Source organism: Gobio gobio, assembly GCF_949357685.1.
Source record: "Gobio gobio genome assembly, chromosome: 10".
Lineage (NCBI taxonomy): Eukaryota > Metazoa > Chordata > Actinopteri > Cypriniformes > Gobionidae > Gobio > Gobio gobio.
The window spans coordinates 42,311,712-42,338,922 of NC_137116.1; the positions used below are offsets into that span (position 1 = coordinate 42,311,712).

The following is a 27,211-nucleotide window of genomic DNA, read 5'->3' on the forward strand; positions in this document are numbered from 1 at the left end:
GACAGTAATTTAGCCAACTCATTCATTTTCATTCATGTTCTTAAAAATAACACACAAGAGTGTGATGAATGGCAAAATGTAGGTCATGAGACTCTTACAAATGTAGGCCATAATTTTAGTTTCTTTTTTTAAATGGTAATGAAAAAATGAGAATTCCCCTACATATAATTTAGTTTGGACATGCACATATTTAAATTAATGCCCCCTCCCTCTTCCACTAACTCACACTGAGCCCCGACCCATGCTTGGGACGGTCCGTGCATCAGTATTTATAATATAATTTTACAAAGATTGCCACTAGGATTTTCAATTGTATATCAGGTACCAATTATAGTAAGAATTTGTGAAGTATCCAAAAAGAAATAAACTTTTCCTGTCCTGGAAATAACAATTCTCCCTGGCCCGATACTTCCAGGTTTACCCTGACCGTATGAACCCTTAAAAAAAAGTGACACAGGAGAGATGAAGTGAACAGAACACTGAGCAGCTTGTGCTGAAGAATGAGACAGATGACAAACATGGGGAGAAGGCATCAAAATGGTGGCTAATGTGGAATATGATGAATTATATAAAGCTGTCCTGAGGCCAGGGAGAAAGATGGAGACACAGAGAGAGAAATATCACAAATCTCTCCTGTGTTTTGATGTCCATGTGAAAGATGGAGGCAGAGCTGGCCATTGTCATAACAAGACGACTCAAGATAAGAGAAGAAGAGACTTGTCACAACAGAGTGGGTTGAAAAGTCTCTCTCAGCGTACTTCATTATACTATGTCTACTGACAAAATGCAAAACAATAATTAAATGTCAGATGTGCAAAATTAGGAGAGAGACGTGGAGTGATACATCCACAGTTTTAACAATAAAGGGTCTTTATTGGCATCTATGGTTCCATGAATACCTTTTACATTTCCAATGCACAAAAGATTCTTTATATCGAGAGAAAAAAAGTGTTCTTCAGATTATTAAAATGTTCTTCACACTAGAAAAAAAGGTTCTTTAGGGAACCCAAAATGGTTCCACTATGGCATCACTGCAAAAAAACGCTCTTTTGGAACCTTTATTATTAAGAGTGAACTTTGCGAAGTGGCTTGAACTGAGTGATAGAATTGACCTCCAGATTGACACCATATGGTTCCCCTGGACCGCGCGACGAATCGAGGTGTGACTCACACAGATTGTCACATGACACTTTGATTGATCTTAATGGCACCGAACAGAGCCTGTCAGAGGAGTCGAAGCAACGATGCCTGAGGTGTGGATCATGCGCTGCAAACAGGAAGCGGTTTGCCAAGCTCGGCTGGCAAACGCGTTTTCGCGCCCTTACTGCTGTGTCACGCTGGCTGCACGAGCCTGAAGAGATTCAAAGGATTGGGGGAGAGAGAGAGAGAGATGGAACGAGAGGGGAGGAGGAGGAGAGTGGCCAAGGATGAGAGAACGAGCTTCTCATCATCTCCTCGCTAATGACAGCACATGAAATCGCAAATCATGCCTTTTAAAGTGAATCCCACTCCGCGCGCACGCCGTGAGGGACGCTGTCAGCGCTCGAGCCAAATTAGCTATCAAATGAAATAGCGCTTGCGCATCCGGACGTGTTTCTCGCAACAATGTGGTGCATCAACTGTGCGTCGGATAAGACTCCAGCGATTCTTCATAACAAGCTTGTGTACTGGTAAGACGCAATGTTATGATTTTTTTTGGTGACACGACTGGCTAGAATTGTTTGTTGTGCCGTGCTAAGTGGATTTTAATATATATTTATGTTAGAGTCGTTCATTTAAATGACCCTGTGATGAAGCATCACTGGAAAAACAACGTAAAAAACCGCGCAATATGCGTGCGCGCGAGTCCTGTTTATTGTAAATGGAAGCGCATCTCTAGCCGCAGAGAAAACGCTTGAGGCCAACGAGTCAGAAGAAACCACTACCAAAAAACAGCCAGTTATGCATTTAAATGATATGTTATTATGTGAATACCTGTAATGTACAGAGTTAATCAGCTTGTGCAGTGGTCTCCGTTTATGAATGCATGTTCTTGGCAATGACTTGTAGGTCACAAGTTCCCTCAACACAGGATTGCCCTCATTTGAAAACAAGTGTAGGAATACTGACTCACGCTTGAATCATTTTTCCTCGTTTACGAGTGCTGTACTGTACATATTTACATGGCTGTTGTGTATTCAAACATTTTAGTATGACATTTTTGAAGCTTCTGTCGTCCTTTGGATTTGGTATAACCTGTTTGAACGCACTAAAGGTGATAGTGTGGTGGTCTTTGGAAACGAGGAAGCAGTTCCTTGCCTGTTTGTTTGTTTATTGTTAGACTAGTGTATATGAACCATTTTAATTAGATTTTACACAGTTTCTGGAGCCCATGTTATACTATTAACAAGAAACCAAAACTCCACTGTAATGAAAAAAAAGAGATATACCTGATTTATTCTATAAAATGAGTTTTGTTGTTATAAATTAATGTATTTGTATTGATTCAGTGATTATTAAACTTTAGTTCATTTAATAACCTGTGAATTTAGGTGTTATAAGCATTATTATAAGCATATTAGCATACTACTTTTTTAGTAAATTCAAGTTTGTCTTAAACTTTTTAAATGTCCTCTATTTAACTACTATAGGCCTACAGTAAGCATTTAAAAATAATTTTGATAATTTTATTAAGAGTCACCTTTTTTTGGACCATTATTAGTCAACAAATATGTAAAAATGGTCTCACTTTCATGAAAACTGATTAGAAAACCTGTTCATTAAAATCACAGTATGTAAGTTTTGCCACTAAAGGTCACTTATTCAAAACGATAACAATGAGCGTGGAATCATGGGAGTTGTCGTCCTCACCTGTGGGGTAACGCGGCGCTGTTTTACTTGTTCAAAACAATCATACTAAAAATACATTTGAGAGTGTTGAAAGCTATGTTAACCTTACTCTGCATTTGCTCGGTGGCTGGTTTGAGACACTTGTTGCACATTGCAGTAAGCTAGATCGATATTAGAATGTCATATTAATAAAAGCTGAATGACTTGTTTTGCTAATGGCATGCAATTATTTTTTTGAATGTATTGTATGGTGGAGAAAATGACTTTAAAGCTCTTTCTGAGTAAGCTATGTTAGCCACTTGACAAAATGGTACAAACATGTTACTCGTGGTAAATCAAGAAAACGAGATTCAAACAATAAGACTAACTGTGTTGAGCTATATAACAATATTTTCTGTCAATATCCAAACAGTTACTCACCTGTCTAATAACACTCATACAGTTTCTACAGAAGTAAAACTCGAGGGTAACCCAGATATGACGTAATGTCACGGGCCATTACACTAGTATGTCTGATTTAGATAAATTTAGGGATCGATTTTGAACATGAGAGGTAGTTATTATCACATGGACAGGTTTATCGGCCAATCGTAGTTTTGTTTTATTATTCAAGATTCAAGAGTTTTATTTGTCACATACACAGTTATATACACAATATACAACTGGCAGTGAAATGTAAACAGGTCCGCTCCATGGACAGTGCAAATAACAGTTACAAGAAATTAAAATAGAAATAGAATAAAATTAGAATAAAAAGTATTAACATAAGTAGAATTATAAATAAATCAAGTAAAAGATAAAAATAGGAAATAAGATAAAAATAAAAATATAAAAATTAAAATATAAAAATATAAAAAAATAAGTGGATATGATAAGTGAGATAAACTGTAGACTTAGAAATAAGTGGTTAACATAAATATATATATATATGTATATATAAAGAAGTATAATGTGCAAGGTTTATTACAGGTTGTTACGCAGTAACAATAGGAAGGTAAAGTGCAGTGCAATGGCAGTATGTGGATGTTAATGTTTAAACTGGATGTTTATGTGTGTGCGGGGGTGAAGTGAAGTCACGTGACTGAGTTCAGGAGTCTGATGGCCTGGGGGAAGAAACTCCTCCTGAGTCTTTCAGTCTTTGCCATCAGGCTACGGAAGCGCTTACCAGATGGCAGCAGGGTGAAGTGAGAGTTTGCAGGGTGATTAATGTCTCTGATGATTTTAGTAGCTCTACCTCTGCAGCGTTTGGTGTAGATGTCCTGCAGAGACGGGAGAGCTGAGCCTGAGATGCGCTCGGATAAGCGCACCACTCTTTGCAGGGCTTTGGAATCGTGACTGGTGCTGTTCCCGTACCACGCTGTGATGCACTGAGTCAGGACACTTTCTATCGCCCCTCGATAGAAAGTTTTCAGGATGGCTGGTGAAACCCTGAATTTCCTCAGCTGGCGCAGGTGGTACAGTCTTTGCCAGGCTTTTTTCACCTGTGTCTGGATGTGTGTAGTCCAGGTCAGATCCTCGGAGATGTTCACACCCAGGTATTTGAAGCTGCTCACTCTCTCTACCGGTGTCCCGCTGATCATGAGAGGGGAGTATGACCGATGCTGTCTCTTCCTGTCTCTTATTGTACTGTCAATTATTTTTTCTTCCAAATAAGGAGGAGGTGCTGCCTCTGTTGCTTCTTCATAAAACGCCCCTGGCTGAAGGAACATGCTGTGTTCCATAATGCTTCAAACCTCATGTTCTCACACTGGTACTGAAGAATCGGATACAGCAGCTAGAGTTGAGTCCTGCCAAAAAAAGCATGATATACTCTTTAGTACATTGGGCAGAAACTGGCTGTGGTGTTCTCTCTCTCTCTCTCTCTCTCTCTCTCTCTCTCGCTCTCTCTATTTTTCAGCTGGCGGGGGGTCTCCTGAATCCGTTAGTCCTCTCGTGTGAGGGGTTTAAATAGTGCTGGAGAGATTTCAGCTGTTTTACAGGCGGCTGAGAGTTACAACGCTGTCAAGAGGCAGCGAGAGACTGAGTATGTGAGAGAGAATCACTGTTCTTCAGCAAGTGTTCTGCCAGCAAGTTGGTCTTGTAGTTTTTTTTTCCCCCCTTACTGTCGCCGTCATGATGGAAAGATCTGGACGACTGTCATCCATTGCAATAAGGAATTATTTATTAAGTGCTTCATCACTCTAGTTGCACGATAGTAAGTGAGTATAACTATAAAGCAGGCTGTTATTCATGTGCAACACCTTCAGATTCATACTCTGACCAACTATTATCCAACAGTTTAATGCTAAATTGAATCTTTGAGCATACCTTTAGCATTTTGAACTTTGGAACATTGAGCTTAGGGGTGGGCGATATATTGGTAGATAAACTGGTAGAAATTTGTCAACCAGTATAGATTTTGGACTATCGTCTCTATCGCTCACATGATGTTGTTGTGCTCTGCCGTCACAAAAGCTTATCATTTGAATGCGTTTTTAAGCATCGCAATTTTAAAGTGATTTTAAACTGTTGAAGAGCAATACGCAGCGAAAGAGAACTCATATTGCTAAAATTGATGCTCATAGAGGGCGTGAGTACTGAACTTGAAAGTTGTTTTTGCCGACTTATTGGGCTTGAGCAGTCAAATACACACGTGTCAAAATGCCTGTCTTCGCAAGTATTTATGGCTTAAGTGAACGTAAATAGTTGAGAAAGGAAACAAGTGAATCAGTATATTGGATCCATGCATTCGCTCTTAAAGTGACAGCAGCCTAATAAACCTGCTGTCATCTGACATTAATGTTAATCTTGACTGAATCACTTTTGTAACTTTAATGACAATAAATGTATATTTAATAGTGGTGGGCATAGATACATTTTTTTTAATCTAGATTAATCTCACTGTAATCTTGGAATTAATCTAGATTAAAATGGCTCATTTGAATTCTGCCGAGGGCATTCAGAATATGTGTGCTCGTAAGTGATCGTTTGTCTTTTTGTAGTTTGAATAATAAATAACTTCTGTTCCTTTAAGACCTGACGCACGCATGGATCCCACTGTTCCTGTGAGCTGGTTACGACTGTGTTTACGTTAAAACTCACCAAGATGGGCATTGAGACATTTTTGAGTGTATTTGACCATTAATAAGCTGGAAAAAGGAGCTCATTTTTGCACTTGTATGTCAGAGGCGGCTTTATTATGGTATGTGTGTGTGCGCTTCAGATGCGAGCACGAAATCTGGGGGAATTAGTAGAATTAACGTTATGTGCAACCCCGCGCTAAATTCAGACCGGTCACACCAATACTAACACGCTGACATGAAGAATAAATCCAGCAGAACACCCGTTTGCAATGTTCAGAGGATTAAACGGACTGAATGAGAGGAGGCGGGTGCGTGTCAACTCACTGTCGGTCGGAGAGGAGAGTACAGCTGATATCGATACTGAAGAAAATGAGTATCGTATCATTTCAGATATTTCAGTTTCGATACATAGCGAAATAACAATATTTTTGACAACACTAGTAGGCATACACACAGGTTCGAAGACTCGTTCTCTCGCCCCCTACAGTGCAATTCGGCTTGGTATACATCCGCACTAAAATATCAAGGTGAAAGTCATCATAGCTTGCGTAGTATAGACCCAGCTCCCAACCCAACTTTGAGAATAGATTAACGGCAATATTTTTTTTATCGCCCGATAAGAGTCTCACGTTAATGCTGATAACGTCCCACCACTAATATTTAATTTACATAGTGAAGACTATGCAGTGTTTTTTTTTTCTTTCTTTTTTATACATTTGATAACTTAACACGATTTATGTAGTATTTCTTATTTCTAGTGCTTGAAGTTTTTCAGGTAGGTCTATTTCATTTGTGTCTTTGTTCTATTGTAAATTGTCCTATTGCTTGTAATTAGTTTATTTGTTCTTATTTTATCACTGACTGTTTAGGCCTACTTGTCAGTAAGCTTGTTTTTTTATTTTTATTAATTGGTGACAAAAATTATGGTATCAAAAAATGTTGATGTCATAACCTTATTTAAAGAAAAAATAACTATATTGTAATGTTTATCGTTATCTTGAAATAAAATTACTCATATTGGGAAATAAGATTTTGGTCATATCGCCCACCCCAAATTTTGAGCATAGTGGTTAGTTACAGTCTTTGAGTGGTATATGAGTTCAGAATGCTAAATATTTCTTCTGAGCTTTGACCTTTCTCTCACCCTCTCTTTGTCTTTTTTTTTAACCCCCGGCTATATATCCCACTGTAATATCAGCCTTGGTCCTTTCCTTTCTGTTTAATGCATTAGATTTGAGCCACAGCTGCTTTATCTTTACTCACACTAATTCAGTTTATCCTTCCGACTATATTTATGTTATTACCGTACATGCACAGATTTTTGTCAATCTATATTCACTGTGTATGTCTCTCTCTAGTGCATCACATTCATTACAAACACATTTCTGCACATATGAAGTGGCATATAGTTACCATAGCAGTGAGAAGCTTGTCAGCCCTGTCAGAGAAAGAGACTTGAGTCAGCTGACTGAAGAAGTTAGGCACATCAGTGAATAATTGGCATGTTGTGCCTTTCTAACATGTCTAGAAATATGGAAAGAAAGCTTTCTTCTCATGTTGCTAACTTAACTTGGCTTACACGCATGCTTTAATTTAACATTTTTTGAATGTAAATATTTAGTTAAATGCTCCGGTTTCAAAATGTGTCTAAATTATTCATTTGAAAATGTATTCAGTTATAAAATGATAAATTATTGAACAATTTTTTTGATCAAATGATTCAAGTTTCTAGGATGAATCAATTGTGATTGTAATAACAAATGATATAATATGATACTGACTTCTTCTCTTTAACACGCTATTTAATATATTTGGATCAGCTCCATTTGAAGTTTATAAAGCCTAGTTTTATAAACTGGTTTTGTTTCAATTAGATTATTTGCCTACTGTCTATATTTAGACACTAAACGATGACATTATTAATCTTCCTTGAACATTCGTCTTCTTCAGACTGATCTCTGGAGTTCAAAGTAGTGTTACTTTTGTGTTTTCAGCAGTCCTGCTATTTTAAGCCTGAAACGTTCATGTCGTCAGAGTTTCTCTCTTCTGTGCTGCTGAAGCTGTGATCCGGTTTGGTGTAAATGACAGGCTGCTTGAGGTTGTGCAAAAAAGCGAGAGCATACAGCGCTCTGTGTCGTGACAGGCAGCAGTATTATTCTCCAGCAGTGTGTTTTCAAGCTGAGCCTTTAGTAATGAACGCAGAGATGATTCCCATGGCCGCTTTAGCAGTTCTGGCCTGTAGCTTTAAACAGGAAGTGCACTGTGAATGCCTGCATTTTGAGGGAGTGCAGAAATGACGTACACTCTCTTTGGCTTCTGATGCTCACTGCGTGAAGATTTGTTGTTTGCTGAGTGTGCAAAATGAAAGCTTCCAATGCTTTATTATGATCCACTCCTGAAATAGTAACATTAGGTCATATTTGGACATCTGGGCAAGACTAATGTATAGATGAAATTAAAGTTATTCTATAATAATATTTGTAGTATTATAATTTGCTATTCATGTTTTTGCACTTTATTCATATCCAGATTGTGTTGAAGCTCACGGTTATGTCAGCCTCGTGGGTAGCTCTCCGACATGTAGTGCGATTGCTCTTTCGGGTGACCCAAGTTCAAATCCTGGCTCACGGACCTTTCCCGATCCCGTCCCCCTCTCTCTCCCACTTCACTTCCTGTCTACTCTATACTATATACTACTATAATAGAGACAAAAAAAAAACCCCACCAACATTACATCTTTAAAAAAAATCTTGGTTATGGTAAGGGGCGTGGCATTTCTGAAACACGCTCAAAGCAGTTGTCCAGTCACAACACACTGGTCCAGCCGACCAATCAGAACATATTGCGCGAAGGAGGGGCTTTATAGAGACGGGAACTAAAGAGAGTGTTACTGATAGACTGGGAAGAAAGGGAAATAAAATATGTGAGAAAAAAAGGTTTTTGAACATTCAAGCTAAATCAAGAAATCTAGACTTAAAAAGGGCATAATATGGCATCTTTAAAGGGATAATTCACCCAAAAATGAAAATTCTGTCATCATTTACTCACCTTCTAGTTGTTCCAAACTTGTATGAACGTCTTTCTTCTGCTGAACACAAAAAAAGAGATTTTGAAGAATGTCGGAAACCAAACAGTTGATGGACCCTATTGACTTTCATAGCATTTTTTTCCATGCTATGGAAGTCAATGGGTTTCATGAACTGTTTGGTTTCCGACATTCTTCAAAATCTCTTTTTGTGTGTGTGTGTGTGTGTGTGTGTGTTCAGCAGAAGAAAGAAATTCATACAGGTTTGGAACAACTAGAAGGCGAGTATAAATGATGACAGAATTTTCATTTTTGGGTGAACTAGTATCCCTTTAACAACATCCTGCAGTGATACATTCTCACTGTCTCACACCTGTACCTGCATGACAGCAGAGATGCACATACAGTACTCTCAAGGAGACAGATGACTCAGAGACTCCTGTTTCCACTTTCCATTTCAGGAGAAAACCATGTGCCTGTGAGTGTGAATTAAGTCTAATTTTAAAGCATCCAATTTTAAAGGTGCAGTCAGTGTAACTGTCAGCATCAGATTTAAAGAACTAGTACACTCAAAAATGCCATTTCTGACATAGTACAATCATCTTCTTTTAATATGAAATGTGCACTGTAGCTCTTAAGTGATAGTTCACTCAAAATGAAAATTCTTTAATTTACTGTCATAATTGTATGACTTTTCGTTGTGGAACATAAAAGAAGTTCATTTGAAGGAAATTCATTACATGGACAAAAGCCAATGCAACAGCTTTCAAAATAGCTTATTTTATTTTCCACAGAAGAAAGAAAGTCATGCAGGTTTTTAACAACATGAGTAAATGATGACAGAACTGTCATTTTTGGGTGAGCTATCCCTTTAAATTTCAATCACATTCATATTTATTTGTACTTTTTCTTCTTTTTATATTAAATCATGTGAATAACTGTGCTTATGACTGTATGCAAACAAAGATGTGTATCATAACAGATGGATATTAATATTTTCTGTAAGTAACATTTCAGTCTGTTTTATCATATGGCTTTTGATGACTTGTGACTTACATTTTTTCAGTATTTTTTAATGAATGAAAAGTAAAAAAAAACAGCATTTATTTGAAGTAGAAATCTTTTGTAACATTATAAAAGTTTTTACTGTAAATTTGTAAGTAAAAGGATTCATTTCTTTAAAAAATTATACTGACCCCAAAACCTTGAACGTTGAAGTTATTTTGGTAAATAGAAAAGAAAAGCTTGAAATTTTGAAATTAAGATTTCATCCACAAAATCACTCTCAACTCAAGACTACTGATACTAGACTGATATGGTGGAATTACTGTAATTCTAAGCCTAAACTAATTTAACATGATTATAAAAATCGATAGAATTGATAATAAAATAGCTCCTAGCTGTGTTACACCAGCCCCCATCTCCTGTAGCAAAGATAAAAGCTCTGTTCCAAAACCTAGTGTGCTGCCTACGGAGGCAACATTTTAAGACATCACATGGCTGTTCCAGAAGGTAGGCAGCTTAATTATACCGCCTCCTACTTTGTTTAGGCCAAATTCTAAGGCGGCATCACATGTATCCATTGTAGAGAAGGCAATTCTATAATACATTGCAATGAGCTCTGTGAAAACAAATCAATCCAAGATGGTTGAAGAGGTGAGAGAATTATAAATAAACTTATATCATTAATCTTATATTATTATTATTAATGTTTAGTTTTTTTTTGCTTGGGCGACTGTGGTGTTAGCTTAGCAGCATGCTAACACCAAACTCTTTTGAAATTAATTGTAAAAACGAGTCACCTTTGGTGCTACGACCACAAAACATGGGCCACTGTCTGGTGTAATTTGTAGAGTAAAAGTTGCTGGTTACTTTCCGATTGTGTATATTTGATATTTGTTGTGGATTGCTTACAGTGACACACATAAATTGGTATAGATTTACACAGAACTAGCTGAGGAAACAATTCAATAATCCTTCCGAGATCAATGACGCCTCTCTGTTTATCTGTCAGTCTGCTTTTTGTTTGCTAGTTTTTTAGCTTTTCTAACAGCTGTAAATGCTTGCAGGATTGCAGGAAATGTTTTAGAGGTTATTGTGAACTTTTTAACATAATGAATGTCAATTACTATAAAATCATGACAGAATGATTGCAGAGTGACAATTTTAAAGTACACTATTATATAATGGCAGATGAATGGTATAGTGATACAGTGACATTAGCATAATGCAAGATCATTCTATCGAAAAGCAGATGGCTCTGTTAGATCATGAAGTTAATGGTGCGGCTTTTTATTACTTTATTATTGGTTTTATAGAACAAGCTAAAGCTGTACTAATGTCTGCTGAGTCCTGTATATTTGTGTTGAATTACTTGTATTATGTATTTTAATGTTTTGAGTGGCTCATGCACTTCTGTCTGGTGGGAGAATGTGAATTACTGTATTTTGTATGAACTGGGGCACCTGACAAAATTATAATTGCAATTTGCATTTTGTCTGCATTTTAATGTATGCAAAATTAGCGTGTCCTAAATTATAGTGTGTTGAAAGTGTTCCGGTGGCCATTTCTGGAGGATCTGTGCATGCTTTTGAGCTAATATTGCAGAACCACTTGGTTGTCTTCCTGTTGATGAACGTTTTCTTTAACAGGTTACACTTGCGCTGCCAAATGCATGTTGCAGCAGTCTGAGTGACACTTTCAATTAACAGCCATTCACCGACTCGCACGGAAATATTCCTTTCTGTCAGCATCTGCCCCACAGGCGATTTTATGAAAATACAAGTGTACACACACAACTAGTGCACATGTCTGTTTTGCTCTCAGTACATTTCAACCTTCAGAAAGGGTTCCTTATCTTCTTCTATGCGGTCATGTATTAAAGCAGAAATCTATGTGATAGAATTACAACAAAGGCTTCTGCTAAATGAATAGATGTGAATATAATTTTTCTCACCCTCATGTTGTTCCAGACCTGAATGACTTTGGCCCTGTCCCACATGACACCTAAACACTCACAGTCTTCCTAGGAGTCCACACTTTCGTGATGTAACGGCGGTTTGACTGTCGTGAAGAAGTGTGCTGTGCTACCAGTGCACCGCATGAGTGCATCGATGGCGCATATCGGCAGGAAAGGGGGCGCTCGCGAGCACTCTTCTGAAAGCCTTCAAGTCTACAAGACTGAAAGTGCATATGAAGTCTTTTCAATAAAGGTGAATGAGGACTGGGGCTGTCAACCTTATTTTTATTAACCAATATTTGTAGTCTTCTGAAGTTAGTTAAAATTAAAGTCATTATTCACTAATAATCTTTCCTTTTTGCTGTTAAAGGTGCAGTGTGTAATAGGGATGAAACGATTACCGGTTTCACGATAAACCACGATAAAATATAGTGACGGTTAGTAATATCGTTTAAAATTAACTCGCGGTAAATCTTGTCCAGTCAGGTGCAGCGCACAACGGTTTTTTGAATGAGAAGAGAAGGCAGTGACAGCGCCGGGAGATTTTTCAGCCTTCTAAAAGGATCAAATCTGAGTCGTGGTCATATTTTGGCTTTTACAAAAGTCCTGAGGGAAACTTAATCGAAGATGGTCACCCTGTCTGCAGAACATGCCAGAAGAAAGTCGCTGTAATCGGGGGAAACACTTCAAAACTACGAACGCAAGGCAAGCGGACTTTGACCTCAATATCAAAACTAATAATAACGTGAAGCTTGAGCCAAAGACGAACGAACAAGTTCAGAACAGACTATGATGACATGATGTAAGTGATAATAATCAGGGCTTGACATGAACAACCGCCTTTTGTGGGTATATTTCGGCTGCACATATAGCTATAGCCACTTTGGCGGTTGATAGTCTTCTCAAAAGCCATCTGTTATAATCGCGTTGCACATTATAACCACTCACAAGTGTTTCTATTAAGTTTATGAATGCAATGTCTCATAATCAGAGGCGTTCAGAGTTTTGTTCAGAGCGCGCCGCTCTCACTCGTTGAAATCTGCACTCAAAGCAGAGATAAACGTGTGATGTATGCAAGAGATTCACTCATCATACAGAGGTTGACTGTTTTTGTTCTATTTCAGCAGCGAAAATAGTTTCAAACAAACACAGCAGAGCTACAGCGCATCTGATATGACTGGCATAACGCTGGCAAATTTAGGGACCGTCTCTAAAGTTACACACAACATTGGTAACGTTATACACGTTTCTGACTTCAATAGCATTTGAAGAGAATGACAGTCATAAAACTGACTGTAAAGTGTTCTTCTAGGTGTCAGGTATGATGCACACCTTTTGATATTTAATAAAATAAACTGTCAAATCATATGAAAATATAGATATATATTATTTCACTAGGATACTGTTTGGGCTGTTACACAAAATATGCTAGATTTAAATGTGTCATAGCTAGGGATGAAACGATTACTGGTTTCACGATAAACCACGATAAAATTTAGTGACGCTTAGTAATATCGTATAAAATTGTATTATCATTAAAACCGCGTGTGATTATCACGGTTGTGAAAACTCGCGGTAAATCTTGTCCAGTCAGCGTCAGTCTGGCGCACCGCTGTTTTCTGAATGAGGAGAAATGGCAGAAAGCAGTGACAGCACTCGGGGGATTGTTCAGCCTCTAAAAGGACCAAATCTGAGGCGTGGTCATATTTTGGCTTTTACAAAAGTCCTGAGGGAAACTTAATCTAAGATGGTCACCCTGTCTGCAAACATGCCAGAAGAAAGTCGCTGTAATAGGGAAAACACTTCAAAACTACGAACGCAAGTCAAGTGGACTTTGACCTCAATACCAAACCTACGTCTGGGAAATAATAACGTGAAGCGAACAAACAAATTCAGACAAGACTAGGGTGACATTTAAGGGATAATAATCAGGGTTTGACATTAACAACCGCCATTTGCGGGTGTAACGTTATTTCGGCTGCACACTAGCCACTCTGGCTGTTGAAGTTATAATAGTCTTCTCAAAAGCCATCTGTTATAATCGCGTTGCGCATTATAAGCACTTACACGTGCTTCTATTGAGTTTATGAATGCAATATCTCATAATCAGAGGCGTTCAGATTAGCGAAGTTTTGTTCAGAGCGCGCGCCGCTCTCACACGCTGAAATCTGCACTCAAAGCAGAGATAAACGTGTGCTGTACGCAGGAGATTCATTCATCATACAGTGGATGACTGTTTTTGTTCTATTTCAGCAGCGAAAATGGTTTAAAAAAAACACAGCAGAACCACAGCGCATCTGATATGACTGGCATAACGCTGGCGAATTTAGGGACCGTCTGTAAAGTTACATACAACATTGGTAACGTTATACACGTTTCAAACTTCAATAGCATTTGAAGAGAATGACAGTCATAAAAAGACTGTAAAGTGTTCATCTAGGTGTCAGGTATGATGCACACATTTTGATATTTAATAAAATAAACTGTCAAATCATATGGAAATATGGATATGCATTATTTCACTAGGATACTGTTTGGGCTCTAACACAAAATATGCTAGATTTAAATGTGTCTGATAGAACACTGATGAGAATATTGCTTGGGAATATATTTACAGTGATAATATTAGAGATTATATTTACGACAAATTATTATTATTTATGTGTTATGCGTTGCTATTGATGACGGCCATTAAGGAAGGAAATCCCACAGAATCTAGCTTAAAAAAGTGCTTAGAGCTGCTTTAGTTGTTTGTTGAATTTCAAATATAAAACTTGTTGAAATGTTTTAAGTGTGTGCATCTGTTCTTTTTGAACACTTTCATTTCGTTTGAACAAAACCGTGATAATATTGATAACCGTGATAATTTGGGTCACTATAATCGTGATGTTAAATTTCCATACCGTTTCATCCCTAGTCATAGCTGATAGAACACTGATGAGAATATTGCTTGAGAATATATTTACAGAGATAATATTAGAGATTACATTTACACCAAATTATTATCATATATGCGTTGCTATTGATGACGGCCATTATAAGGAAGGAAATCCCACAGAATAGAATCTATCTTAAAAAAGTGCATAGAGCTGCTTGATTTATTTGTTGTTTATTGATTTTCAAATATAAAACTTGTTGAAATGTTTTAAGTGTGTGCATCTGAAAATACTTTCATCTCATTTGAACAAAACCGTGATAATATTGATAAACGTGATAATTTGGTTCATTATAATCGTGATGCGAAATTTCCATACCGTTTCATCCCTAGTGTGTAATATTGATAGCTAGTGGTTGAAATGGGCACTGCAGTCCAATCTCAAAATATTGGTGAAGGTTGTTTCTCCCACCCCTTCCTCCAAAGACTCAATGCTCTTGCTGGTTGCCTGTTTGAGAACAGATGACAGTAAGCAAGTCTTACACTGTAAGTTGATATGTTGATTTTTCCGCATTTTAATATGCCTCTTGACATTGAGCTTTTTAGATGAATGCTGAGGCTTTCTAGGGCAACTTGTGGCGAAATACTATTGGGTAACTTATCAGTGTGTGGGATCACACACACCAAAACAAAAACAGACATTCCGACAGAGAACGCACATTTCAAAGTAGAATAACTGGCTGTAGCATTGTTTTTCGGAGAAACAAGTATGCGAACTTAGCATATTTCCTAAATGCCTGCAAATATGTTATGGTATTTTTGTGCTTTAGTACAGTAAAAAGCCCTGCACATAAAAAAATACTAGAAGTTGTGGCCACAAAAGGACTAATTTAAAATGAGGGAACAAATTAATACAACATGGACATGATTTACCTAAAATGAAGAAATTAATCAAACGTGGCCACAATTTAAAATATGTCTATGAATTAAGAAATTGTAGAAACAAATTCTTAAATATTGTGGACACAATATTTTCTTTGGGTTTAAAATCATTCAGACCAGTTTTGTGAATTGGATCAAATGATTCATTGAAAAGAAATCTTCGATTATTTAGATGCTGGAAGCTTTAGTGCTCTATTTAAAAAACATATCAGCATATTTTAATTTAAAGTGGTCATGAATTGAGAAATCAACTTTTCCTTGAGCTTTTGCTATGTAAAAGATCATCGTAATATAAGAATATCCTGTAAGTTTCGGAGCTGAAAACGTCCTTGTTAGTCAAATAAAAGCTTTCATTGACAGCTGGCTCATCGAAAGAGGGATCTGCGAATTTGCTTCCCTGTGAGCAGCGAAATGCCACCTCAACAGAAGAGTACGTCTAATTCTGTAGCCCGGCCCACCGATTTGCGCATGACGTAATAGGTAAATAAAACCAGAACGAGCTACCAAGCAATAAACTGTTGAAGATTACAAAATATTGTGCAGTGCCGGGTTGTGGAAGAATACAGTTGTTGGATATGCTTCCTTCGGATTCTAATATTAGGAATGATGTTGAACTTTATTTTTAATGAAGTTCCAGCTCACGTGGGTAATGGTGTGTGCACACCAAACGCAGATTCTTTAGTAATCAAGAGACTGGATTTGCAGACAGAATGAGATTAAAAAAACGGTGCTGTGCCTTCTGGATTCGACAGGAATGGTGCAACACACTTATGTGAGTAAAAAATGTTTTTTATATGTGATAGAATTGCATTGTTACAGATCGTTTGATATCTACTGATTATGTGTACGTGTCTAACTGAATATATTTAACGATAACTTACCATGTTGTCACAGGCTGGGGTATCTTTTGTATTTGAGGTGTTGTTGGTTAATTGTCCTGCGAATAAAAAATAAAATAAAAAAGCCAGTTCATGACCCCTTTAAATATTTTTGTTATACACTTTTGTTTAAAAGTTTGGGATCAGTAAGATGTTTTTTGAAAGAAATTAATATTTTTATTCTGCAAGGATGCATTCAATTATTTAAAAAGTATTAACATTTATAATGTTACAACAGTTTCATGTCAAATATTTCAAATAAAGGTTTTATTCATCAAATAATCCTGAAAAAAATGTATGACAATTTCCATAAAACTGTCTACAACTGTTTTCAACATTGATAATGATAAGACTTTTTTTTGAGCACCGAATCAGCATTAGAATGATTTCTGAGAATCATGTGACACTGAAGACTGAAGTAATGGCTGCTGAGAATTCAGCTTTGCCATCATAGGAATAATTAACGCTTCACAATATTACTGTTTTTTTTTTTACTGGATTAAAAAATCTTTAAACTTTTGAACAGTAGTGTATATGTATTGTAACAGGAATGAATAATGTGACCTGTTTGCACATGTGCCTTTGTGTGACTTGCCCCGAGAGGTGGGGACAGCATGGTTTACCCACACACACATGCACCATGTGACCGCAATCCTACCACAGCTGCATATTCGTCATGTGCAAACACACACATACACATACACATACAGTACATGCACATATCTAAAGTCACTCATGCTGATCACAGCAGGATTGCACAGCTGGTCTACTCTGCACTATTCCTGGACACACATTACCATACACGTCCTGGACAGGAGAGAAAGTCTGAAGGACATTTATTGCCATGTGTGTGATGGAAAGAAATACATTTCAGTTGTACTATGCTGCCTTTTGGTGGAACTGTATATTGTGAAACTCTAAGGCTGTACAATAATCATACATTGAATGTTACAGTGTGTAGTGGTATATTATTTCACTTGATTGCCTTTGAGCCGATTGTTTTGAAGCTTTGCTGTTGCTGGCAAAACTGAGCTGTTGCCGTGTTGGTAGTTACCAGTCCCCTGGTGTGAAGAGATTTGTTACGCACAAAGAGAGTGAGACTGTATGTGTGTGTGCGTTGCTACTGTACTGCTTGTAAACTGCATCGGCTCTGCAGTAATTGACAGATTGTCGATGCGGTCATCAGGAAACTCACCGGCATGATTCAGCTGATCCCAGAGCAGATCTTACACAAACACGCTCCTTATCACAACGCTGCAGACATCATGTGCGAGTGTGTGTTCACCTCCTTAGCTGTAGCTTAAACTGCAGCTATGAGCTCTACACGCTTCCATCGAAAGACTAAACTCCCGCACAGGGCCCACGCCTACATGTGAGTAGACAGCTGAACAAGAAAAAAACACATTGAATGACTGATAATGCTTTTTATGACCAATATTTTTAAGTGTCTGATAACCAATATCTATAAAGAATTTTTAATTAATAGTTTATTTGTGGTTTTTGGCACAATAAATGGTAAATGGACTGCATTTATATAGTGCTTTTAACAGACCCATGGTCATCCAAAGCGCTTTACATATTGCCTCACATTCACCCATTCATACACCGACGGCGGCGTCAGCCATGCAAGGCGCCATCCAGCTCGCCAGGAGCAGCTGGGGTTAAGTGTCTTGCTCATGCACACCTCGACACTTGGTCAGGTGGAACCGGGGATTGAACCACCAACCTTCTGGTTTGTAGACAACCAACATGAGCCACTGCCGCCCGTATACTAATACTAAATTATCATTAGACTTAGATCATTAGAAACAATAAAAATGCAATATGCAGCATAATAATAATAATTATTAGTAGTAGTAATAGTATTGTTATTCAAACTGCAAAGTTTTATGATAATAAAAAAAAACGTTGGCTGATTGGGAGTTGAAAAGTGAACAGTAACAATTATAAATAATATCTATAACCAATTTTGAATTAATTTATTTGTGCTTTTTGGCTACAAAAATAAAAAATTACAACATTAAAAAACATTATATATACAGTGGGGAGAACAAGTATTTGATTCACTGCTGATTTTGCAGGTTTGTCCACTTATAAAGCATGTAGAGGTCTGTAATTATTACCATAGAACTGTGAGAGACGGAATCTAAAAAATCCAGAAAATCACGTTGTATGATTTTTAAGTAATTAATTAGCATTTTATTGCATGACATAAGTATTTGATTCATCAGAAAAGCAGAACTTAATATTTGGTACAGAAACCTTTGTTTGCAATTACAGAGATCGTAACTTTCCTGTAGTTCTTGACCAGGTTTGCACACACTGCAGCAGGGATTTTGGCCCACTCCTCCATAAAGACCTTCTCCAGATCCTTCAGGTTTCGGGGCTGTCGCTGGGCAATACGGACTTTCAGCTCCCTCCAAAGATTTTCTATTGGGTTCAGGTCTGGATACTGGCTAGGCCACTCCAGGACCTTGAGATGCTCCTTAGTTGCCCTGGCTGTGTGTTTCGGGTCGTTGTCATGCTGGTAGACCCAGCCACGACCCATTTTCAATGCTCTTACTGAGGGAAGAAGGTTGTTGGCCAAGATCTCGCAATACACGGCCCCATCCATCCTCCCCTAAATACGGTGCAGTCGTCCTGTCCCCTTTGCAGAAAACCATCCCCAAAGAATGAGGTTTCCTCCTCCATGCTTCACGGTTGGGATGGTGTTCTTGGGGTTGTACTCATCCTTCTTCTTCCTCCAAACACAGCGAGTGGAGATTAGACCAAAAAGCTCTATTTTTGTATCATCAGACCACATGACCTTCTCCCATTCCTCCTCTGGATCATCCAGATGGTCATTGGCAAACTTCAGACGGGCCTGGACATGCGCTGGCTTGAGCAGGGGGACCTTGCGTGCGCTGCAAGATTTTAATTCATAATGGCGTAGTGTGTTACTAAAGGTTTTCTTTGAGACTGTGGTCCCGGCTCTCTTCAGGTCATTGACCAGGTCCTGCTGTGTAGTTCTGGGCAGATCCCTCACACAGTTCCGGGGGAGATTGACCGTCATCTTGATCTTCTTACATTTTCTAATAATTGCGCCAACAGTTGTTGCCTTCTGATCAAGCTGTTTGCCTATTGTCCAGTAGCCCATCCCAGCCTTGTGCAGGTCTACAATTTTATCCCTGATGTCCTTACACAGCTCTCTGGTCTTGGCCATTGTGGAGAGGTTGGAGTCTGTTTGATTGAGTGTGTGGACAGGTGTCTTTTATACAGGTAACGAGTTCAAACAGGTGCAGTTAATACAGGTAATGAGCAGGAGGGCTTCTTAAAGAGAAACTAACAGGTCTGTGAGAGCCGGAATTCTTACTGGTTGATAGGTGATCAAATAGTTATGTCTTGCAATAAAATGCAAATTAATTATTTAAAAATCATACAATGTGATTTTTAGGATTTAAGAAACCGTATTATTCAGTCAAAATACTGAGCTCGCACGCATTCACAGGAACACGCACAGAGTAACAGCCAAGCTCAGTATTTTGACTGAATAATACGGTTTCTTTCTTGCAAAACCTTATAGAATGCCTCCTGAACACTTTCCATATATGGCACACGTCTCACTGTGTCATTGTGTGATACTTTTGTATCCTTTTTATAAAGTTTTAGCCTGGTCGCTATTCATTGCCATTATATGGAGGCGTGCAGGACGATTTTTTTTTTCATTTCTGCTTTTGAGGTCCGAACAACAGCAGGGTGAGTAAAAGATGGCTTTATTTTCATTTCAGGGTGAACTATCCCTTTAAATTTTTGAGAAAAGGTTAAGCTGGTTATGATAGTAAAAAATATTTTGCTAAATGTTACAGAATAAAAATATTAAAGAGAAATGACATGATGTGTAATATGTTTAATTTTCTATTTATTATAAATGCATAAATGGCAACTTGCTAAACAAATGCTGACAACAGGAAGTGAGTCATCACAGTACAGTACACCTGCTTCAGGGAGAGCGGGATACTGAAGTTTGACTTGCCTTTATACTCCTGTTCATTCTTTTTCAAGCTTCTCTCTTTCTCGCTTGCTCTTTTTCTCTCTGAGTCATTCCGGGTGACTCAGTTCTTATAATTTTTGATGCCTGGCATCTCTTGTTGACAGTATGCCACACATGCCACTGTTTTTTCCTTCCATCTCTCTCTCTCTCTCTCTCTCTCTCTCTCTCTCTCTCTCTCTCTCTCTCTCTCTCTCTCTCTCTCTCTCTCTCTCTCTTCGTTTCTCTCTGCCTCTTTCTCTATGCATCATGCCCTCTCTCTGTTCCTCTTTCACACTCCCTCCATCTTCTCTTGTTTCTCTCTCATTCTCCTGTATTCCGGCCAGATGGCTGAGTCCTGGCTGGGTTGCATATGGGCATTTGAAATGCTAATGTTGGTTAGTGTGCTAATATGTTTGTCTACACTGATCAGTTACAGTGCCAAGATTACAGACTTGTTTTAGTCTCAACTTGTCAACAGATAAGACCATTTATGGCAGGTTTTGACCTAGAGCTCATTCTCCATCTCGCTCTCTCTCTCTTTTCCCCCCTCTCAGTGTGGAGGGAGATACTCAGTGCCCGGACACGGCTAGCTTTTCCGACAGCACCTGCAGTCAGGGCCCGTACCTGGGCAACTCGGACCGCTACGGGAACATCCGAAACATTCCCGGCCCTCAGGGGCCTTCTGTGGCTCCTTCAAGCCCAGCGAGCCTGGCCTGGGCGCAACGGACGCGCCACCAACCCGCCAGCCTGGCACTCCGCAAGCAAGAGGAAGAAGAGAGCAAGCGCTGCAAAGCACTCTCTGACAGCTATGAGCTCTCCACGGACCTGCAGGACAAGAAGGTGTGGATGTGTGTGCCTCAAGAAACGCATATAATTCTTATGGTCCTTAGTCGCCTTTCCAAAATGTGGTGGGGCAGTACCATGGTTAAATGTATGTGTGTGTGTGTATATGTGTTTTAAAATGGTGTAAATCTGGAAATGGGTCAATGTCGTTGGTTTTGTTTTTGTCCAGATGTAATAATTAATTAAAACAAAAATACATTCAAATGAAAATCATACATACAAACACTTTAGCCCAAAGTATACTTCGGCGGTCCACATCCGTGCACCGTTCGCGTGACGTCATTTTTATCATCAGGAGGGTTCGCGGGCGTCTGCACACCTTGTCCGCGTGCAACCCAATTTTTGACACCGCGCGAACAGTCCGTGAACAACAGTGCATGCGTAAGAAAGGCAGCCACATTTTTGAGGCCGCGCGGACGATGCACGTACAACAGCGCATGCGGCAGAAAGTCAGAAGAGTCACAACTATTGTACTGTGCATGTGTCGAACTCGTCCAGCCGTGGTTGAGTATACTTTGAAAACTGTGCGGACACGACTGCGCGCGAGATGCCTCTGGACGTGGAAATTGAAGTAGACCCGCTTCAAATGCACCTTTTCTATGATGTTTTAAATTTCTAAATTATGATTCATTTTAATTTCTCTATCGTGCAAAGTCAACAATTGATATAACCGTCCTGAGATCATAATACAGAAAAAACTGATATTCAAGAAAAAGAAAAACTGATTATTTAAACTTTTATTTTAATTTCTTAAAAAAATAAGCCGTTTTGTTCATATATTAACATTTGAAAAAGATGTGTGAATCATGCATAGTACAGGATTATATCAGTTGGTCATACTGTAGTGCTTTCCTACAGTAAATACTGTGGAGTTGTGTACAGTATATCATATTAAGGTACAATGGTGTTTACACATGTAAATTAAACAAAATCATTGTGCCAAAAACAATACCATGTTTTAATATGAAAGGAAATCTTCAGTTTGTCAAACACTGTTAAATTTGCTTGTTTTGTGCTTGCTTAATGTTTGTCAGAAGCAGAACTCTCAGCGGCACAAACAGCCCATAGGAAAATCTACTTATCATAACGTGTTTGTGTTTGAATGTGCATGGAGGCCATCTTACAAGCTTTAAACTACAGGCATACCTCGAATGTACATAATGTCCTCCAGTCATGCTAATGTGAAGCCAAACCTCCATCATCTCACATAATGGAAGTTGGGATTGCAGTTATGATCCAGACCGTGCTGTTATGTTTGCATATTAATACCAAGGATTTCTGCATTGTGGAATTATCCACTCATGGAGGAGTGACGGAGACTTAATCACACAAACACTCGACAGAAAATACTGCTATGTACAGAAATAATGCTGATATCTTTTTTTCTTTTAACAATTATTGAGCAACATTTCCATTAAATTGAGTCATTTCCCAGATTGTTTCAGTTTGGTAAAGCATGTAGACAGTACATTACTAGGTTTAAAGAACAATGCACCACATCTTTCTGTCTTTTCCATTCCCTTTTCATGCTCTCAATTCTCTCTGTCTTTCTTTTTATCAGGTGGAGATGCTGGAGAGGAAGTATGGCGGTTACTTCCTGAGCAGGCGAGCGGCTCGCACGATTCAGACGGCATTCCGGCAGTATCGCATGAACAAGAACTTTCAACGGCTGCGCAGTTCCGCCTCAGAAAGCCGAATGACTCGCCGGATCATCCTGTCAAACATGCGTTCGCAGTACTCGTTCGACGAGCGACAGCCACAGGCAATATAACAGTATAATGGTTAAAGCCTGTACTAATAGGAAAATTCAGCTTGACTGTCAGATTTTGATTCTGTTTTATGTGATGTTTATGTAATTTTAATTCCTATTTTTAATTTTAATTCTTGCTCAGGTTCAGCCCCAAACGCCCCAGCAGCAGCAAGGTCGATATACCAGCCATCACACCTCGACTCTAGGAACAGCTGGTCAGGCAGGAACCGCAGACACACAGCAGGATACTGACTCACCTGGACACTGTCCTTCAGATAGAGAGGAGTACTCGCATGCAGATGACGCCTTCAACAAACAGGTGAGGGATGAGTGAAATAGTCATTTCAATTCATTTCAGTCCAGATCTCATACAGAGTTGGAATGGTAGGGGTAGAATAGATTTAGGCTGCATTAGATTTGGTATAAAGTAGTTTTACATGTTGCCTGTGAGACAAATAAGGTCTCATCGACAAATCAGGCAAAATTATACTTTTTTGAAACAATCCACAGCATTACACTGAGAGAACATTTGGTTTACTTGTCAAGGCTTTTATTAACTGAACAGAAATAATAATTTTTCAGGGCTTAATATCAGATTTTATTCACTAATATGGATTTAAATCACTAATTTATGGATTTGAATATGGTAAAATGGTTACGGGTTAAATTAGGCCAAATATTAGAAATGCACAGATATTTGAAATTCTGGTTGATACTGATATTCTGACACTGATAGTGATATAGTGATATTCCATACTATTTTGTTAAGTTAATTAAAAATAAAACACTGAAAGCTATAGTCATTTAAATGCTTTACATTTTAAAATATATTAAAATAGAAAACAGTTTTATTTTTTTATTATTAAATACAGTGCTTGCATAATTATTAGGCAAGTCAATATTCTGATCATGTTGTCTTTCAATCACATTTTACCAATTCCAAACCGATAAATTTACAAAACTAATAGTAGTTATTAAGATTGATGTCAATCTTAATAACTACTATTAGTTTTGTATATAGGGCTAGAAGTGAAAAACATATTCTATTCAGATGTGCATTAAGCAGGTTTTCTTTTACAGGTAAAATGGGCCACTGACAAATCAAAAATTATTAAATGGCAATGAGAGGGATGCAATTCTACACTTCAGCTTGTGGGGGTCATGTTTCAGGATTCCTTGTCTTAGCAAAGTCTTTGAGAATCTGACTCCTTGTACTTCTGGAGACTACAGGTAGTTTGCCGTTCTGGAAAATGGTGTCACGGGAGACTCAAGAATTAAGGCGAAGAATTTTGTATGAAACCACCAAAAACTCATTAACATGTGCCTCTTTTCTTCTCAACCTGTTTTTTGTGACCCTGCTGACCCAATGAGCATTTCGCTGTCCAATTATTACGCATGAATTAAAAAAATTCTAAAGCATTGCATCCTTCTCATGGGCATTTCATAAGTTGACTTTTCAGTGACTTTTCAAATTTTTTTGGGCCATTTTACCAGTTGAAAATAACTGGCTTTTTTTCACTTTAAGCCCTCATCAACAGTTACATATCACCTATTAATGATTATATACAATCTTAATAGTACTTAAGATTGATGTGGTTTTCAATTTGTAAAATGTGCTTGATATATGAAAAATATATAATCAGAATATCAACTTGCCTAAAAAATATGTACACACTGTAATTCACAATATAATTTTTTTTCTCTATTTTTGGTCAAATAAATGCAGCCTTAGTAAGCATTAGAGCCTTCTTTTAAAATCCCCAAAATAACCCCCAAAAGCCCCCAAACTTTTGAACAGTAGTGTAAATGTATGTGTGCTTTCTCTCTCAGGTGACCTCTCTGGCTGACTCAATGGATGACACTCTGACTTGTCAGTCAGGCCGAGGAGATTCTCAGGATGGTGGTGGGGGAGGTGGCGAGGAGAGCGACGATTTCGGCGAGTGTGTGTGGAGCAACAAACCTACCTCGCGTAGGGGGATCTTGGGGGAGCAAGAGCGTCTAGGGGTCATGCACGAGGACAGCACAGCCACCTCGTACAGTGACGTCACGCTTTATATGGACGATGGCATGCCATGTTCTCCGCTATCTATCGAGCGGGTTCCATCTAGCACCGACACCGAGTACTGGGGGGTCAGCACTGGGGTTGGAGTTCGCGAAGACAGCCGGGACACGGAGGGTGTTGGGAGCAATAACAGCCGACGGAGCACGCCGTGCACCGAATGCAGAGATTTCCGCTTGCGTGGGTCACACCTTCCTGTTCTCACCATAGAGCCGCCTAGCGACAGCTCCGTTGATATGAGTGACCGTTCAGATCGAGGCTCCCTCAGCAGACAGCTGCTTTACGAGCAGGAGCCTACGACTGGCGGATCACCCCAAGGGACTCTCAAACACAACCCTGCACCTCGCACTCCCAATCCCTGCGCAGCACAGGGCCAGACGCGACCGACGGGTCGCCCCATTCCATCCCCTTTGCCTACACACTTACCACACCACGCTATGATGCACCACCATCACCTCCCACATCTTCACCATCCATTGCACCACCACCCTTTGCCACACATCCATCACCCCTACCCAGACCCCACATCTCCCTCACCCACCCAACCTCCACTCACACCTCTGTCTTCCTCATCCTCTGCACCCCTGCCCCCAACTGGCCTGGAGCACTCGGATGGGGACAACGACTCCCTGAACTCCACCACCAACTCCAACGAGACCATCAACTGCAGCTCAGGCTCTTCGTCTAGAGACAGTCTAAGGGAACCATTGCCTCCTCTAGGAAAACAGACCTATCAGAGAGAGAGCAGGCATAGCTGGGACTCGCCCGCCTTCAACAATGACGTGGTGCAGAGAAGGCATTACCGCATCGGACTCAACCTCTTCAACAAGTAGGAGATGTTATTATTAAGATATATATAATAATAATTATTGTTAAATAATTATTTAAAATTAAAAACAATTATTTAGAACGTTTAGTTTCCCACAATTAAGCATTCTTGTTGTTTTGTTTCATTAAAGGGTTAGTTCACCCAAAAATGAAAATTCTGTCATTAATTACTCACCCTTATGTCGTTCGAGACCCGTAAGACCTCCGTTCATATTCGGAACACAAATGAAGATATTTTTGTTGAAAGCTGATGGCTGAGAAAGGCTTCACACAGGCCTCCATTGGCATTCAGTACATTAATACTCCCAAGACCGATAAAAGGCACTTAAAATGTCATTACAAAGTCCATCTCACCACAGTGACTCTACAATAATCTTACGATGCGACGACAATAGTTTTTGTGCGCAAAAAAAAAATCAAAATAACACCTTTATCCAGCTTGTTATTGCCTTCCGCGTGTGCCTCCACGACGCATGCGCGAGAATATGACGTAGTGCCGGGGCTCGGGATTCCATGAAATGCACACTCTAACCCCATTTTGAGCACTACGCCGAGACCTAAAGCACGATCAATGTAGAATCCAACAGCTGAGATACGCGCGTCTTCCTCTGATTGTAAACAAATCACTTCTGGGTCATCTGTCCGAACGCCGGATCTGCGTCATATTCTCGCGCATGCGTCGTGGAGGCACACACGGAAGGCAGTAACAAGTTGGAAAAAGGTGTTATTTTGATTTTTTTTGCGCACAAAAACTATTGTCGCCGCATCGTAAGATTATTGTAGAGTCACTGTGGTGAGATGGACTTTGTAACGATGTTTTGAGTGCCTTTTATCCGTCTTGGGAGTATAAGTGTACTGAATGCCAATGGAGGCCTTTCTCAGCCATCAGCTTTCAACAAAAATATCTTCATTTGTGTTCCGAATATGAACGGAGGTCTTACGGGTCTCGAACGACGTGAGGGTGAGTAATTAATGACAGAATTTTCATTTTTGGGTGAACTAACCCTTTAACAATTGGGTCATATTACCACTGATATCTATAAATGACTGGATTGCTCATCGCGTTCTAAACTGCCATCAGGAGGTGAAGCCACCGGAAGCGGCCATCTTAGTATTCCCTACCGACTGAGGTCTTCATTGACTTTTAGCCAA

General features: G+C 39.0%; 1 protein-coding gene across 1 annotated transcript in view; it reads left to right on the plus strand.

Annotated features, from left to right (window-relative positions):
- Nucleotides 1-1,605: 1,605 nt before the first annotated feature.
- The window catches only part of iqsec2a (IQ motif and Sec7 domain ArfGEF 2a), a gene marked incomplete at its 5' end in the record, with an annotated part of 37,665 nt that continues 12,059 nt past the window's right edge, over nucleotides 1,606-27,211 (plus strand). Inside the window, 5 exons of the mRNA XM_079826341.1 lie at nucleotides 1,606-1,670; nucleotides 21,134-21,419; nucleotides 22,984-23,184; nucleotides 23,315-23,491; nucleotides 25,003-26,060. Of these exons, the coding sequence (XP_079682467.1) occupies nucleotides 1,606-1,670; nucleotides 21,134-21,419; nucleotides 22,984-23,184; nucleotides 23,315-23,491; nucleotides 25,003-26,060 (1,787 nt within the window). The remainder of the gene's footprint in view (nucleotides 1,671-21,133; nucleotides 21,420-22,983; nucleotides 23,185-23,314; nucleotides 23,492-25,002; nucleotides 26,061-27,211) is intronic.